Source organism: Prunus avium, chromosome 7 (genome assembly GCF_965620075.1).
Source record: "Prunus avium chromosome 7, drPruAviu1.hap1.1, whole genome shotgun sequence".
Lineage (NCBI taxonomy): Eukaryota > Viridiplantae > Streptophyta > Magnoliopsida > Rosales > Rosaceae > Prunus > Prunus avium.
This window is the reverse complement of record NC_142290.1, coordinates 38,175,273-38,192,238: the sequence shown is the minus strand read 5'-3', so window position 1 is coordinate 38,192,238 and position 16,966 is coordinate 38,175,273. Positions and strand designations below refer to the sequence as shown.

The following is a 16,966-nucleotide window of genomic DNA, read 5'->3' as shown; positions in this document are numbered from 1 at the left end:
TTTCATTCTTGAATATTGTAGATACGGCCTTACATCACCGATTCAATTCAACACTCTTTCTTTTTATTCATGCACCACAACAGGGCTATCCACACACAAGGAAATAATAAACTCAAAATCCAAATGTAAATATTCAAGGAATTGCATTTCCTTCTGTGAAGGGATCTGTTGGTTGCTTTACCATAAATGAATGTCTCATCCACTTGGGATAAGGAAAGGATAAACCGTACGGTACAGTTACAATGTAAAATCAACCAAAATGGAAAATTTATGGCTAGATCTTTAAAAAAATCCAGGTTAAGGTAAGAATTAGATATGTCGACCATTATAATAAGTTATAACATTGCAACAAAAAAAGGGGAGCTATTCACTCTTCCCCACATTACTTCCGCACTCCAGTGACCACATGACATGAGTATGACTTTACAAGGCAGTGAATATCGCTCCCGAAACAAAAAAAGAAAACAAAAGGACAGTAAGATGTAGTTTCCTCTTTCTTTGCTTACACACATAAACATAAATAAAGTTTCTTTTCTTCATTTTCTAAGCTCAACACTACGGGACATTACTTCTGTCCTATTCAGAGAGCCAAGTGGGGATTTCATTTTCATTTCAGTCAACTGGGATTTTGATATAAAAAACCCGAACCAAACCCAAGTGAGGCAGGCTCATCATATCCATTCATTTCATTTCACAAGGTTGAAAACGTTGTTTCTGTGTGTTGTACCATCAGATCAGAATCTCAGAGAAATTGGTGAAGTTTCAGAAGCAGCTCCTCTCTGTTTGGAAATGGCAGGTGGGTCTTTTGCTCCAGCCGGCGTGGCCAAGGAGAGAGCAGAGCAGTACCAAGGCAAGCTCACCGCTTATGTTATCGTTGCCTGCATTGTTGCTGCCGTTGGCGGCTCACTTTTCGGTTATGATATCGGAATTTCAGGTAACCTTTTCATTTCCTCACCGCACCCACCCACCTGCAATCTCTTTTCTTTAGATTCTGGGCCTTTTTTGGCTTTGATGAGGTAATCAACCAAGACGTACAGGTATAGAATGATGACACGAAAGCAAAGTTAATGTTGAAAAGTTCTGCTTTTATACCTGGTATTATAAATTCTGCATATCTGGCTGGCTAAAAAAGAGAAGGGAGAAAAATATGCATCACTTTTCCCTGGTTAAGAAATCTGGTTGAGAAACAGAGAAATACAAGTTTAACATGCAACAAATGGTGATGAGATTAATTATCATTGAAACCAGAAACAACAGAATAGAAACTGAATTATATATGTAGAACATGCAGTGTTTCCAGAGGCTGCTCCACCGAGATCTAGATTGCAATTCCTGATTTCTGCTACTTTTTGCTCTAATATAATATAAGAATTTAGAAAGTATGAAAAATGTCATGGTTAGTCTATCAGCAGATTGATTCATGTGAATTTACTCTACTTTTTGATGGTCATGAATGAATCAATCAGCAGAAAATGAAGCTATCACAAAGTATTGGAACTTTAGCATTAATTTGTAACTGAATGCGTGTGAAATATTGAGGGGATAGTCTTACTGAAGATTTCATTTAAAATGTTGGTTAACAATCAATAGGTGGGGTTACCTCAATGGATGGATTTCTTCATAAATTCTTCAAAACGGTGTACAAACAAAAAATGCTTGCACATGAAAACAACTACTGCAAGTACGACAACCAAGGTCTTGCAGCATTCACCTCTTCTCTGTACCTCGCCGGTTTAGTTGCATCTTTGGTGGCTTCTCCAGTTACAAGAAACTATGGACGGCGCAGAAGTATAATCTGTGGTGGAATCAGTTTCCTTGTTGGAGCAACTCTAAATGCTGCAGCTGCCAATTTGGCCATGCTTCTCTTGGGTCGGATCATGCTTGGTGTTGGTATCGGATTTGGAAATCAGGTATCACACTTCGCTTACCCTTAATCACTACCGAATGTAAATTTGTTTTCCTTTAAGGCCTACCACATGAGCCAAATGACAGGGTGAGAAGCACGAATGTGAGAATATTAATTAAGGACTCAAAGGTATCTAATTTACAGAAGAGACAATGACTTCTTTCTGGCAACAATTTATTGACCATAGACTGTAGATGAATCAGAATATAACCAACTGTATGGTTAAGCACCCTCAATGTTAAAATAAAACTGATTTTTTCTGCCTCCTTCTTGTGTCTTAAAAGGCTATTCCACTATATCTATCAGAGATGGCGCCGACTCATCTTCGAGGAGGCTTAAACATGATGTTTCAGTTGGCAACTACGCTAGGAATCTTCATAGCGAACATGGTAAACTACGGAACACAAAAGCTCGAACCATGGGGTTGGAGGCTCTCTCTAGGCCTGGCTATAGTACCTGCTATAGTAATGACAGTGGGAGGAATATTTCTTCCTGAGACACCAAATAGCTTAATTGAACGAGGAAGTAAAGAAGAAGGACGAAAACTTCTGGAGAGAATCAGAGGAACTGAAAATGTCAGGGCAGAGTTTCAGGACATGTTAGATGCAAGTGAGTTTGCTAGTGCAATAAAGCACCCTTTCAGAAACATCCTGGAGAGAAGGAACAGGCCTCAACTGGTTATGGCAATCTTCATGCCAACATTCCAGATCCTCACAGGCATAAATTCAATCCTCTTCTATGCTCCAGTGTTGTTTCAAAGTATGGGGTTTGGGGGAAATGCTGCTCTCTACTCCTCTGCTTTAACTGGAGCAGTTCTTGTTTCATCTACACTGGTATCTATTGCAATAGTTGACAAGCTCGGTCGAAGAGTTTTGCTCATTAGTGGTGGAATAATAATGATTATATGCCAGGTAAAATTGATCTCTCTTCATAAACACTAACAACTGATTAAAATTCCTTCTTTCCTTTGGATTTCTAGAAGGCTTCCTAAACACTTAATATTCTCTCCTCTTGAATGTGAAACAGGTCATAGTCGCCATAATCTTGGGGGTCAAGTTAGGTGAGAATCAAGAGCTATCAAAAGGATTCTCAGTATTGGTGGTGGCAGTGATCTGCCTCTTCGTGGTAGCTTTCGGATGGTCATGGGGTCCGCTCGGCTGGACAGTGCCAAGCGAGATATTCCCACTGGAAACCCGATCAGCCGGACAAAGCGTTACAGTGGCTGTGAACCTTCTGTTCACCTTCATCATAGCACAGTCTTTTCTTGCCCTCCTATGTGCGTTAAAATTCGGGATCTTTCTCTTCTTTGCTGGGTGGATTACTGTGATGACGGTGTTTGTTTACGTGTTCCTGCCTGAAACCAAAGGAATTCCTATTGAAGAGATGATACTGATGTGGAGAAAGCACTGGTTCTGGAAGAGGATAGTGCCTGAATATCCTGAAGTTGATAGCTCTATTAGTCCTAGGCCAAACAACTCAACAGTGTGACATGTTTTAGAGTGTAGCGGATGTAAATGAAGCAAGCACATGACCACCCTTACAATTAAGTCAGCAGCAGTATCAAATCAATATCTATGCCTTTATTTATATGATCTCAGGATTCTCAGCCCCAGATCAATCTCTTGTGTTGACTGCAGCATGCAAGCAAGAAAGCAACCCTTCAAAAATAAAAACGTCCATTTCTTATTTGATCACAGGATTGAGCCTTGTGCCTTGCAGTGCTGCTGTCTTCTTGTGTGAGCCTGAGGTTTTCGTTTTAACAGATTCTTTTATTTACCAACAAGAAATGAAACTGCAGCAGCCTTGTTGTAGTGGCAGGGCACCTATATTATTCCCAAAACCAATTCTAACAAGAAAAACTTCGAATCCCATTTCCCACCATCAGCACCAGAGGCTTGGCATCAACAACAACAAAGATAAGCATTCAAACCAACGGCGGGAGAGAGAACTTGCAAAACATGACAAAATGATTGCCAGCAACATTAAGCAGTACAAATCTAAGATTTTATTCCAACACACATTATCTTGTTCTTGATGAGTTATGAGTACACACTACTAACATTATAGTGGGAATAGAAGACGAAACAGACGCAGACTCCAATTACATCATTTTAACTTCTACGAGCCCATAAACTCACACACATTTACTCCTACTTGAGGATATACAAAGCAAGACTCAAACTTCCTACTACTTACTCCTTTTCTTCTTCTTCTTTCATATTAAGAAACTTAGCAACACACTATCATTTGCTAGCACTCAATATAACTTTCCTCTTGAAAAAATAAAGGAAGCAATTGAGACAAACCGAACAATTTTCAACTATCTCTCGTATTCATCATCTATCAATCGATTCAAGCACCCCTACTGCCAGATTGCCAAGCCAGACCCTTTCCCCTGCTTTCCAGCCATCGAATGCCGCCGAGTGGTCACACCGAATCGAGTCGCAGCAACCGACGCAGATCGCTCGTCGCCGTGCCGTTCCTTCCCAAAAAAGCAGGCAAAGGCACTGAGCTCGGAGGTGGAGACGCGTAGAAGGCGCTCGATCCAGCGTAAATCGCATCCATGACCTTGAATTCTGCAACCTTAATCTGCTTCTGCACGGTCTCCGGGTCGGGGCCCAAACGGTCCGTCGATCCCAGTACCAAATCTGGAACATCTTCGATCTTTGCCCTCGGCTTGCCAGCATCGCCGGAAACAACTCCGAGTCCTCGGTTGTTCTTCTCCGGGCTCAAGGCCTCCCCGCGCCTCAGGATCTTGACCTGGCCCATCACCAGGTTTTTGGCCGGGACCTTCGCAACCATGGCGCGATCAGAGTACCGATCTCGAGCGCGATCATGTTGATTGGATTGGAATCCCATCGGACTTCTCTTCCGGCGGCGAGATTGATGAAGATTAGCGTTAGAGCCATAGTTGGGGCTGGGATTAGGGTTCGGGTTAGAAAAATTAGGGCTTCGGCGTGATCCGGAGCGAGGGGTTAGGGTTAGGGCTTCGTGGCGAAACCGCCCTCGAAGGCAATCCTGGGAGCGAAGAAACGCCGTCCCCATTTTCCCTGAGGAGAAGAGAGAGAATAGAGAATGAAAATGAAAAAAGAAAATAATATACTTCTGACGCTCCTGTTTTGCTTTCTGGAAATTTGTTTTAGTAGAAGGAATGCCTATATTTTGCATACCATGTGTGTGTGTGTGTATTTATAGAGAGGTTTCGATAATTCACGTGACGTGGCGTGAGGTTTGGAACCGTCTAAGGCGCGTGAGTAGGCTAGGCTTTACCCGCTTGGTGAAATTTGACCAACTTGGTTTTGCAGTTTTACCATTATTCAATTACCACGTTGCACTTTCTCTTTTTAAAATTACGATGGTAACCTTTTGTAAATTTGGTACGATAGATGGGAAAATGATATGTATGGCAAGGACCTTAGATGCCGAGAAAGGGACCGACAAACCACGTGTCTTCAAGTGAATGGCTGTAGCGCTTGTTCTTATCAACACGTGTTGCCTTTGTCAACAGACTTTCGTTGGGCTGTTTGGGCCTTCTCTTTTTTCAATTGTTTTGACGGTTTGAGTCTGAAACCGCCTGGTTTGAGGTCCGGCCTACGAACGGATCGATTTGAACCCCGAACGAGGCTGAGGCAGGCCTTTTGGTGTACACGTGCCAACCACGTGCTCTTCTGCTATTATACATCCACAACCTCTTCAACGGGTGAGGTTAGGCCTGGTGAGATCGTTGATCCATCAATAAATTGGATCGGGCTGGCCTTAGGTGAAAATGTTTGGGGAACGTGGCCCATTTTCATCCGTTTGTTCATAATTTACGGCCCAGATTTAGAGATCACAGAGAATGATATTAACTCCATTTTTATCGGCCTGTTCGCCTTCGCCTTCTCCTCCGTCTGGGCGGGCGCTCTTTGAAGCTTTCTCAGTCCCCTAAGAAAGACTACAAGGTACTGAGCTCCTTCCCCGCGCCTTTCCCCTTGGATTTTAACTTTTGGACGCAATTGACTCATTCTTGGATTTTAATTTTCCAATTCTTGGTTCATTTTCTGTTTGCTTTATCAGCCATGATATAAATTAGTTTTATTTTCCCTGTAACTTCGTCTGAGTCTAATTAGGGCTGTTATTTTGGGGATTTAGGGTTGTCATGTTTTGGGATTTGTTGACGTTGGGTATGGGTTGTGGTGGTTGTGATTATGTATATGCTAATTTGTTTACATTAGTCCTTTTTATTTATATTTTCAAGGGGTTGCTGAAAATATTCAACTTTCATCTTTATTTGGTGCCTAAGGGACCAGTGAGTGTTCGAAAAGGCGGCGCCTAGGCTCCTAGGCGGCCTAGGCGGGCTCTAGGCGGGAGTACACCGCCTATGCGGACTCTAGGCGGGAGGACACCGCCTATGCGGCTCTAGGCGGGACTACACCCCCTATGTGGACTCTAGGCGGGAGGACACCGCCTAGGCGGGTCGGGTTCTTTTTAAAAAAAAAAAAATTTCCTGACTTTAAAGAAAACCCGCACGCTGCCTCTCTCTCCTCTGAGCCGTCTCCCTCCCTCTCTCTCTCTCTCTCTCTCACGAAAGACCACCACCACCAGGCCGCGACCCGCTCGGAGGGATATGGAGAGGAGGAAGAGTTAAGACTTAGAGGCCTTTCATTTCAAGTATTATGCTTAACTTTTTCGTTTTTCCCCATGTTTTATATCAATTATGGTACTTTATAATTTATATATCCTTTTATTTTGCATGATTTTGGTATTAATTTATAATTCAAAATAATTATGATTTTGGTTAATAAACTTCAATTTTAACTGTGAATATAATTTATAAATTATACAACATTGTTGGAAGTTCATTTTTTCATTGATTTAGGGTTTATAATTTGTTGGCCTTGGATTTCTGTTAATGGTATTTGTGTATATGCGTACAGTTTTAAAAAGCCAGTTGAGCTGCACAAAAGGAAAAGAGAAAGAAATGCCTCTGTATGATTGTATGCTTCTGGTGAAACCCCATGTAAGGAAGGAGGCTCTGATGGACTTGGTTGCTAGAGTAAGCAAACATGTTTACAGAAGAAATGGAGTTCTTACTGACATGAAGTCATTTGGCACTGTTCAGTTGGGCTATGGTGTTAAGAAGCTTGATGGCAGATATTATCAGGTGGGTTTGTTTTTTTCTGCAACCTAGTAAGTTTTATTGAAATAGTTGTTATTGTAACTTAGATTTCAGGCCTCTTTTAGTTGTTTTGAATTGTTTCATTTTGCAATGTGAGAGCAAGCCTATTGTTTATTGCATTGCATTTGCGGATGTTTTCAAAGTGAACTTGTTAGATGCTATTTTGCTATAACTTTAGGGTCACGATGATGCCACTGAAGCTTCCTGCTGATATACATAATTAATTTGTATTTCATACCTTGAAATTAGAAAGGACAATGTATCGCAAAATCATGGATACTTTCATAGGATTCTGTCCTTTTTCTATCTCCGTAGGTTGTCTAGTTGTTATTTCTTTCTGAATACAAAAAAATTCTTATCTCATTTTGACCAGATAAAATTTTATTATAAATCAATTTGGTATATGGTATAGGGTCAACTAATGCAAATGACGATGATGGCTACACCTAACATCAACAAGGAGCTGCATTACTTGAACAAGGAAGATAGATTGCTGCGCTGGCTTTTGGTTAAACACCGAGACACGAAGTATGGACTGGAATTTCGTAGTGAAGAGGATGCAAATAGTGAAGTCAATAGGCTTCATCGGAACAGCATATATGATGATGATGAGGATGAGGACGTGGATGAGGATGAGGATGATGACGATGATGAATATGATGTGGACCAAGGAGGAAATCCAACTGAAGGGTAATGTAATTCTGTCAGGGATGGTTCGTTGGCATTTTGTTGAAATTCCGGATTTATGTTTGTCATAAGGTTTGGTAGCAGTAAGTTCTATGAACTATGTTGGGTGAGAATTGGCTTATCAATGTATTAAATGTTGTGAGCTTTTAGTTTTGATATGGTTGGTGCACCTAAAGTTCTTGTTTCTCAATTGGCTAGTGTACGGAACCCATTGAAGATGAACTTGATCATCTGATGTTAGAGAATCTAAACGTCTTCTGAGAGTTGAAAAGAGCAATGTGGAAGTGACTCTACATTGACCTGAACGAATGAAAAGTGTTTTAGTTTGATGTTGAGTGGTCCTGGGAATTGGTTTACTTGAATTAGAAGGATCCATGTTTGGAACTTCCTTGTATCTAAACTTTGCTGGATGAGGATGGATGGGCGCCTACAACTACAAGGCAAAAGGTCATGGAAAAATAATGAACTGTAAGAATCTCACCCGCCCGAGAGGGATGGGGCAAAGCTATATTGCACATGACTTGATCCCAATCCCTTCCCGTTTAAACCATTCAATTAGGCATCCTAACATGCCATGTATTAAAACAAAAAAGAATTAAAACCATACGAGTTATTTTTCCCATGCAGAAGCAGTAATGCCAAATTGCTACATGAAAAAACCATCTAAAGGGAAACAAAGTTAGCAACAAAATACATAATTTGTCCCTGTCGTCCTTCCAAAAGAAATATTTACTTATCATCATCATCCATTATTAGATTTAGAGGCTAGGGAAGTTCCAAATCAAAGCTCGTTGTACTTGTTTTAGAGGGTTGGTTATTAATGCACTTTTTTATTTGGAAGATTAGCTTATTTGGGTAATTAAGTTCATAATGTATTTTAATTCCGTATTTTGTTAATTACAAGGGGATACAAATATAAATACGACGCGTTTCGTTTATTAATTTACGTAGCAAGTCCGTGTACAGTGTACTGCCAAATTCTGCATGTTGACCCCCCTCCATCAATCTGAAGTGGAGCCCACAACACCAACAACGTAAACGTACGGTCCCCCCACGCCTGCTAGAAGAAACGAATTACATATAAGAAGGAAGGCCACACCGATTTTCCCGCTGGTTAATTATAAGTTGGAAAATATAGAAAGTAGAAACTCAAAGATAGCAAATACAGAATTGCAAGAAAGCAGTGGGAGAGTGATCATCATCTTCCTCCCCTCTCCCTCTCCCTCTCCCTCCCTCCATGATCTCTCTCTCTCTCTCGCTCCTCTCGGACCTCCCCCGATCGTTTCCCTGAGAGAAGGATCGATCGTACAAAGCTAAGCAGCTCCCAATTAATTAATATATAGCTTCCCCTGCCTCTGCCTCCTAGTAGGCTAGGCTAGCTTTTGACCACGATGGATGCGTTACCGTCTCCGTCGTCGTCGTCGTCGTCGCCGTCGACGTTAAAGAAGGTGGGGAGCGAACGGTCCGAGGTGAGCACGATGAGCGGATTACTGGGAGGAGGAGGAGGTGGAGGAGGAGGAGGAGGAGAAGATCAGAGAGGGTCCTCCACATTTGAATATTTTGGTTGGGTTTATCATTTGGGCGTCAACTCCATCGGCCACGAGTATTGTCACCTCCGCTTCCTCTTCATCCGCGGCAAGTATGTCGAGATGTACAAGCGTGACCCTCACGAGAATCCCGGCATTGTAAGCCTAATTCAATTCCTTCTTACTTAATTAATTACCAATTCCATTTTCTTTTTCAATTTCCTTGTTTGTAAATATTTGCTCTGTGTCGGCCAGAAACCCATTCGGAGGGGCGTTGTTGGGCCTACACTTATGCTGGAGGAGGTTGGGCGTCGAAAGGTCTACTATGGGGTAAATTTATATTTAACTTTTAAGTGATTCTATACAATGCAACCATTGAATTTATTAATTAATATGGAGCATTTTCAAGTTGCTGTGGATGCTTGTTTCTCTCTTTTTGCAGGATGTTTACGTTCTACGGTTTTTCAATCGATTGGATGAATCAAAGAAGGGAGAAGTAAGTTTTGGCGCCATATTAAATATTCATTTTTGCAGCTACTGCTAGAATGCGAATGTCATTGTTTCCAGTTTACAAGAAATGATGCGAATGAATTGTATAGAGTTACTTTTGTGAATTTTCAAATACTGAATTGGTGATCTTGGCAAGTGTTTGTACTAATAGTTTTGAGCCATTTCTCATACCCTGTGATATTCCTAGGCTTGTTGAAATGATTCTTTTTACACATTACATTTGGGTTTCCTTTCTCTTATTTGATGAGATGGTTGACAATTAATTGGTTTCTGAAGATTGCTTGTGCTACGGCTGGAGAAGCCCAAAAATGGCTGGAGGCCTTTGATCAAGCCAAGCAACAGGTACGTCAAGTTTCCTACCAAAATTCCATGTCTAACATAGAAAAAAAAAAGTATAAAATCTAGGCGGCACTTATCCTTGTAGAGAGTGTTCTTACCTTGCGAATTGAACATTTACCGTCGTCCTTGTGACAGAGCCGGTACTTTATTTTCCAAATGTTGAAAATGTAGTTCCGAATGCGATTGAGAATTGCATGTTTCCAGTTCATTGTTGTGTTTAATACACTGGAACTCTGCTTCTGATTACAGGCTGAGTTCGAGCTGACAAGAGGAGGTAGTGCCAGAAACAAACTGAACATGGAGACCGAGTACGCTTACAATTCCTGGATTGGTGATACACGTGCATAGTAATTCATATTAGCCATGTTGATTAGGACCCACGTTTTTATTGTTGGATTCCATATGATGATGGAATCTGTATGCTTGCATTCCACATTTATACCTACCACACAGGCGTATCATTAAGTCAATTAATTTGATTCTCTTCAATGTGCATATCATATTCTTTTTAAATGACCTTTTTTTCTTGCTCTTTTAATATTGAAGGCTCAATCTCGATGTCCATCGACCTAGAGTAAGGCGCTATGCAAGTGGATTGAAAAAGCTGATAAGAATTGGACAAGGTAAGGTGGTATGTAAATGGCTTATTTTTTAATGTCTACAATCAGGGTCCCAAAGTTCATTGGTCATGGGTCATTGAATTGACATATTTATTGAAATTTATGTTAGTGAAATAATTTTTTTGTTAAAGTGACGAAGTTAGCATATTTGCGACACTTACCACTATACAATCTGGTTTAAAAATAGTCTTTTTGGGTGCTTGGTTATATCGGTTGCTTATGTTCTTACATAAGTTCTTTTACATGTTTATTAAACGCATAATCATAAGCATCCATTTTTGTCTTCAAATTTGAGAGTTGAGACATATAATACTAGTTCTCTATTAATTAAAAAAAAAATATCTTTGTATTACAGGACCAGAGACGCTTTTGTGCCAGTCCTCAAGCTTGGGTGCAAATGGTAGTACAGATGGATACTTCGAAAGAGATATTAATGATGCAATTGAAGCTTATGAGTGGAAATGCGTGCGAACAATTAATGGTATTCTTCTCTTACTATTCACTTGATAGACATCAGCAGGCAAAGAATAGTTATCTCTTTCTCTTACTGAATTTTTAGGACTGCATTTTGGTGATTTCAGTGAACCATGCAATCTTCTGATTTATTTTCTTCATGCGTGTGTTGTTTTTGGTTTCAGGTGTTAGAATATTTGAAGATGTTGCTAACTCTGAGGTATCTCGTTGTAGATAGATACATGCATTTTTCTGTATGTGTGTGTGAGCATCTGTGTGTTTGTTTGTACGCGCGTGTAAGAGAATGCATCACATTCTCAGCATCATCTCATGCTTTATTAATTCCACTGTTGGTAGAGTGGTAAAGGTGTTATTGTCAAGGCTGTTGCTGTCATCGATGCAAGTGCAGATACTGCTTTCGAAGTGCTTTTAAACCTTGAGCGACATCAGAGATATGAGTAAGTTGTCTTAACATAATAAATATATCACTATACAAATTTTCTCTGTCTAATAATTTTCTTTTCAGGTGGGATATGCTGACAGGTGACTTGGAGTTGTTAGATTCTTATGATGGGCACCTGGATGTTGTCTATGGGACATTTGATCCTAGGTATCTTACTCGGTAATGATGTTAGACGTGACTACCTCTCTTTAATCTTTGAGAAAATACCTTCATCTTAATTTTACTGATCAAGCCCTTATTTAATGTTTTATATATAGTGGAAATTTTGCAATGCATTAGTTAATAGAACATGGCTTCTTAACATAATAAAGTCAGTCTGCATTCTGTTTATTGTTTCATCATCGTGAGGTTTTCATTTGTTACTCAACATGTTATACAGGTGGCATTCGAAAAGAGATTTTATCTTTTCTAGGCAATGGTTTTGCGGACAAGACGGAACATATAGTAAGACTATATAAATTTCAGCATTATCAATCTGAGTATAATTTCACTTTGTGAAGTAGGGAGTAGAGCTTAACTATCGCTTGCTTCATTTTTGTCCTCAAGAAAACATGGCTTTTGCCTTCCTATTTTGCTGATATCTTTTGTTAATCTTAATGCAGCAATCTTGCATTTCCCAGCTGTTCATAAGAAGAAGCCTCCAATATCTGGATATCGTCGTACAAAAATAAATCGTAAGAGATTTTATCTGCTTTACAGAAGAAATTGATAATTAGTGAAGCTTGATATCAAAGATTTGTACCACTTGCTGTGGTTTTATAAAACCCTTGCAAATTTTAGGATGAATTGACTGGCTTGCTAGCACAGATTTGTAGCACTTGATAACATTTGTTTTCCCAAATCTGATGATGCTTGTTTTTTTTTTTGTTCTCGTCAATGAAGCTCAATTTCTGCTATCAGAAAGTCTCTGTTTCTTCATTAAGTTGGTGTTCTTTTTATGTTTTTAATTTGTATCGCAGCATCTACTTGGGAGATTAGAAATTTGAACACATCCATGGGTTCAAATACTCCAAGATGTCTTGTCACTCAAATGTTAGAGATAAATTCTGCGGGCTGGTGCAGATGGAAGAAAAATCACTGCTCAAAGTTTGAAAAGAGTGTACCTTATGCATTATTGTGCCAAGTGGGAGGTTGGGACATTAATTATCTATATTTTTCTGTTTTGTTTTGAATTTATGATCCGAGTGTTCTATGCTATAAAAAAAACCCTTGATGTGAGAACTGTAACTCAACCTACCTACCCTTAAACTGGTTTCCAAAACCATATAACATGAGATATCTCAAGTATTTCGTAAAATGTTTATTGTAAAGGCAGTTATGTTTCTTTTGTTTTTGTAATCGTTCAGGTCTTAAGGAATATATTGGAGCAAATCCTGCACTCAAATTTGAATCTTCTACTACAGTTATCCAATCAAAACTATCTGAAGTTTCCGTTTCCAATGCTGAATTTGAGGAGTCAGAAGTCAAGGATGAGTTTTATGATGCAATGTCTGCGGACTCTTCATCTTCTGACGAAGAACTTGACAACAAGGTTTTCCTTTTCTGGTTTTCTTCATCTTGGAATGGAACACTATTCGTGGTCCAATTTATTGCATCTCACATTTGTATTGAGATATTATTTGAATTCCAGATATTAATAGCCACCCTCTATACTTTGCAGGATTCAAAATTGAACTTGGCCTTGAAGCGAACCTCAGGTTTGCTCACTTCTAAGTACTTTTAATTGTGCATTGATCTATTATGCTACCCTAAATTATTATCATCAGTTTCAAGAGTGAAGCCATCTTATGTAGCCTTCCTGCGTACTAGAATGGTGTCCCTTCTTTTTGCTTTCTTTTTTATAAATTTTTTTACTTATTTAAGAACCAAAAGACATGAATACATTCAAAGACTGGTTTGTCATTATTGTTTACCCTTTTTAAAAAATTATCAGTGCTCAAGTATAGGTCATTCTGGATACAGCTGCAGATGCTAATAAGGAACTGGATTCTGAAGTGGCTCCTGTCATGATTGATCCAAGCCAATGCCATGGTTCATTGCGCAATGGGAAGGATGAGGGTGACACAAATTGTTGGACATGTCCAAGCGGTACGGGATTTATGATCAGGGGAAAGAACTACCTTAAGGACAATTCCAAGGTGGGCTGTACTCTGCCTTGAACTAATTTGACTGAGAACTTGCACTGTTTTTGTACATTCGATCAGTATATGGATTTTGGTTTAGTTTCCCTTTTTTTTCCTTGGAACATTCAGCACAAAATTCGATGACTTCCGGTCATCTTCTTATGCTCATTGCTGACTCACTCTTTCCAGGTAATGGGAGGAGATCCCCTTCTCAAGCTCATAGCAGTAGATTGGTTCAAAGTTGATAAAAGCTTAGATAGGATTGCACTCCATCCACGGAGTCCTCTTCAGGTAGAGTTAGTTTTTCATGTTCGAATTGCTTTTATATTGATAAAGTAACTTGTTAATTTGAAAGTTCATTTCTGATTTCTGTCTAAGCATACCCTTCTTGATTTCAGTCACAGGCTGGAAAGAAGCTTCCATTTGTACTTGTCATTAATCTCCAGGTATGTATATGAATTCCTCCCAAACCATTCCCTTGCTAGGAAATGGGATGACTGTTTGTCATTTACAGAAGTGCAGACAACAAGTAGTCCCAATCTTGTCTCATATTTGATATATGTCTGATACTTGACCAATAATGCTAGGTTTAGAAGATAATGAGAGATATACGTTGAACTATGTTGATAAGTGAACTGCCCACATACTATCTTTATGATATGTCGTTTTTCTGTTTCAGGTTCCCGCAAAACCAAACTATAGTTTGGCACTTTACTATGCTTCTGACAGACCTGCAAAGCCAGGTTCTTTGTTTGCTCAATTTGTGGATGGGAGTGACATGTTTCGTGATGCACGATTTAAGTTAATTCCTAGTATCGTTGAGGTATGTTATGCTTTAACTCTAAAGTATGCATAGGCGCGTGGGTGTTCTACGTTTGATGGAAAAGAGTAGCTAATGGTTGTCTACTGTTACAGGGATATTGGATGGTCAAGCGTGCTGTTGGAACAAAAGCTTGCCTATTGGGGAAAGCTGTGACTTGCAAATATTTCAGACAAGACAACTTTCTAGAGGTAATTTTATCATATTATTGTGCAGTTCCCTCTATTTGAGGATCCTGATGTGTTCCTCAACTTTCAGTCAACTGTAAAATTATTTTTGAGTTTTTTCTAGTTTGAGAAGTTTAGTAACTGAACAAACTTTCAAAGAATCTATATAACTATTTGTAGCAATAACAAATCTATGAGTGGCTTTTTCCTAAAGCAATTTTTCTATGATACAAGCAGAGACTTACTTGACAGTGTAGAACTAAAACTGTTATTTCAAGCATTTTAACCTTTCTTGATTGCTTATGGGGCATCTCTAATGATTGGCCTGCTATATTCTGCTTGTTTTTTTATTTTTTTAATGAAACAAACTACTTCAACTTTTCAGATTGATGTGGATATTGGATCATCATCTGTAGCAAGGAGTGTCATCGGACTTGTCCTAGGATATGTCACGAGCATAGTGGTTGACCTTGCCATTTTGATAGAGGTTTGTGTCTTTATGATTGTTGCATTCTTGGGTACAGTTTTCCTTATATCAACTTTTGGTCTTCTTTTGGTGTGAACGTGTTCTGAACTTGTTGAAGAGAGCTAAGTATTGGTCATATACAATTTGTACTTTCACCCATAGACATGCATGTGTGTCTGTGTGGAGAGAGAGAGAGAGAGAGAGAGAGAGAGAGAGAGGTATATCCAATAGGGAGAAGGATGGATAAAGAGAGCTTCTAGTAACATTGCAAAAATATATCATAAAAAACAGAGCATAGCAAAAATATTGATGTAACCTGGTTGCATGTGATAAACACATACTTTGCTTGCAGGCAAAAGAGGAGGCGGAGTTGCCCGAGTACATTCTTGGGACTGTTCGACTAAATCGTTTGAAGCTCGACTCTGCTGTCCGTTTGGAGGTTTGATGTTGTATCAACATTCTTTAGTCATTTTTACGACCTTTGTCATGAGCTATTGCTTCAACGGGGTTGTTTTCTTTTTCCTCATTTTTTTGTAAGAGTCACCGGGATTTTGGTCTACTGTAGAATGAAACAATAATTGACTGTTATCACATGAAATATGAAGTAATACAAAGATGGAAGACCATTTCTTCCACTTGTTTTCTTTATCCAAATTCCGTCTGCAGTTTCAACTTTCAAGGACCAAACTTGAGTTCATACTCTGTCAGTATATAGGCTGTTATACTTGATTTCTTCCATTTCATTTTGATGCATACAAAACTGGTCTTGCAGAAGATGTACTTAACAAAATGATATTTCAATTATTCCCAAATATGCTGTACGTATAATATAAGATTCTAAGCTTTGTGTGCTAAAAGATGCAGTGAAAAAAAAATAGAGGCGCAAACAAGTAAATTGCAACCATGTATATATATAGGCTGAAAACACATACATCAAAACTCCTCTCCCTTAGCTTTCTGGAAAGTGTTATTGTCAGAGAGTTTATTATTGTTACGGAACGTTACTTTTGGTGATTGAGAGTCGTATATGTGAAGGTTATACAATTACTCTGGCATTCCCTTGTCTATTTTTTTTCACGAAATCCTGAATGATGTTAAATCTAAGTAGGGGGATTATGCTGATGGTGTTGATGTAACGCTTAAGACAGGTTTAAGGGTTATTACTAACAATCAAAAGCACAAGTGAAAACTACTATAATTGAAAGATGGATGAGTGTTATAGAGTTAGATCATGGAGGGATGAAGAGGGCCCCTTTCTTCAATCACTTTATTAACTCCACCCACTCTATCTTTGCTTTTCTTTTCTTTTATGTATTATACAATACTTTATGCATGATTGATTGATTGATGCCTTTTTTTTTAGCAAAATGGCAAAATGTTAATCCCATTTTGCTTATTAGTTTCTGCACCACTAATATTTTGACTAAATGTTTCCCCTATTTTAATCTCTAAATTAACAAAAAAACCTTTCTTGTAATGGGATAACATTATTTTGCTATTTTCAGTCAATAATGCAATGATATGTGAAAAAGTTATCCAGTGTGTCATTGCGCTATTAACTGAAAATAGCAAAAAATACTATCCTTGTTGCACGAAAGTCTCCCTCCCTAAATTAGACCCAACTAACTTCATGTACACCATATCTCATTTCAAAGCAAGGTGGTCAGTGGGAATCTTGCCCCACATATGAAGAATGGGGTAAAACAGAATTTCTGAGAAAATCTAGGT

The 16,966-nt window shown here is 39.1% G+C and overlaps 4 protein-coding genes across 6 annotated transcripts; 3 read left to right on the top strand and 1 right to left on the bottom strand.

Moving 5' to 3' along the window:
* Positions 1-653: 653 nt before the first annotated feature.
* STP7 (sugar transporter protein 7) lies at positions 654-3,498 on the top strand. The gene is made up of 4 exons (XM_021953325.2): positions 654-934; positions 1,591-1,910; positions 2,191-2,817; positions 2,933-3,498. The coding sequence occupies exons 1-4, from the start codon at positions 790-792 to the stop codon at positions 3,392-3,394; spliced, it is 1,554 nt and encodes a 517-aa protein (XP_021809017.2). The 5' UTR covers positions 654-789; the 3' UTR covers positions 3,395-3,498.
* Positions 3,499-3,888: 390 nt separating this feature from the next.
* On the bottom strand, positions 3,889-5,064 carry LOC110752639 (uncharacterized). Its single transcript, XM_021953342.2, has one exon. The coding sequence runs from the start codon at positions 4,949-4,951 to the stop codon at positions 4,334-4,336; it is 618 nt and encodes a 205-aa protein (XP_021809034.1). The 5' UTR covers positions 4,952-5,064; the 3' UTR covers positions 3,889-4,333.
* A 625-nt stretch (positions 5,065-5,689) lies between these two features.
* LOC110752624 (uncharacterized) lies at positions 5,690-7,907 on the top strand. Of its 2 annotated transcripts, XM_088255822.1 has the most exons (4): positions 5,722-5,847; positions 6,189-6,556; positions 6,823-7,049; positions 7,477-7,907. In XM_088255822.1, exons 3-4 carry the CDS (start codon positions 6,867-6,869, stop codon positions 7,756-7,758), a joined length of 465 nt encoding a protein of 154 aa, XP_088111948.1. In that variant the 5' UTR covers positions 5,722-5,847; positions 6,189-6,556; positions 6,823-6,866; the 3' UTR covers positions 7,759-7,907. The 2 variants fall into 2 exon arrangements, with proteins under 2 accessions (XP_021809018.2, XP_088111948.1); XM_021953326.2 differs by lacking the exon at positions 6,189-6,556 and having other exon boundaries at positions 5,690-5,847.
* Positions 7,908-8,857: 950 nt separating this feature from the next.
* Positions 8,858-15,892, top strand: LOC110752621 (ENHANCED DISEASE RESISTANCE protein (DUF1336)). 2 transcript variants are annotated; one of them, XM_021953323.2, is made up of 22 exons: positions 8,858-9,436; positions 9,533-9,607; positions 9,720-9,773; positions 10,064-10,129; positions 10,376-10,434; positions 10,673-10,749; positions 11,102-11,227; positions 11,385-11,419; positions 11,557-11,657; positions 11,726-11,809; positions 12,042-12,106; positions 12,265-12,336; positions 12,622-12,792; positions 13,009-13,193; positions 13,323-13,359; positions 13,625-13,800; positions 13,975-14,076; positions 14,184-14,231; positions 14,465-14,608; positions 14,701-14,796; positions 15,158-15,259; positions 15,591-15,892. In XM_021953323.2, the coding sequence occupies exons 1-22, from the start codon at positions 9,143-9,145 to the stop codon at positions 15,681-15,683; spliced, it is 2,262 nt and encodes a 753-aa protein (XP_021809015.1). In that variant the 5' UTR covers positions 8,858-9,142; the 3' UTR covers positions 15,684-15,892. The 2 variants fall into 2 exon arrangements, with proteins under 2 accessions (XP_021809015.1, XP_021809014.1); XM_021953322.2 differs by having other exon boundaries at positions 8,859-9,436; positions 11,726-11,821.
* The last annotated feature ends 1,074 nt before the right edge of the window (positions 15,893-16,966 follow it).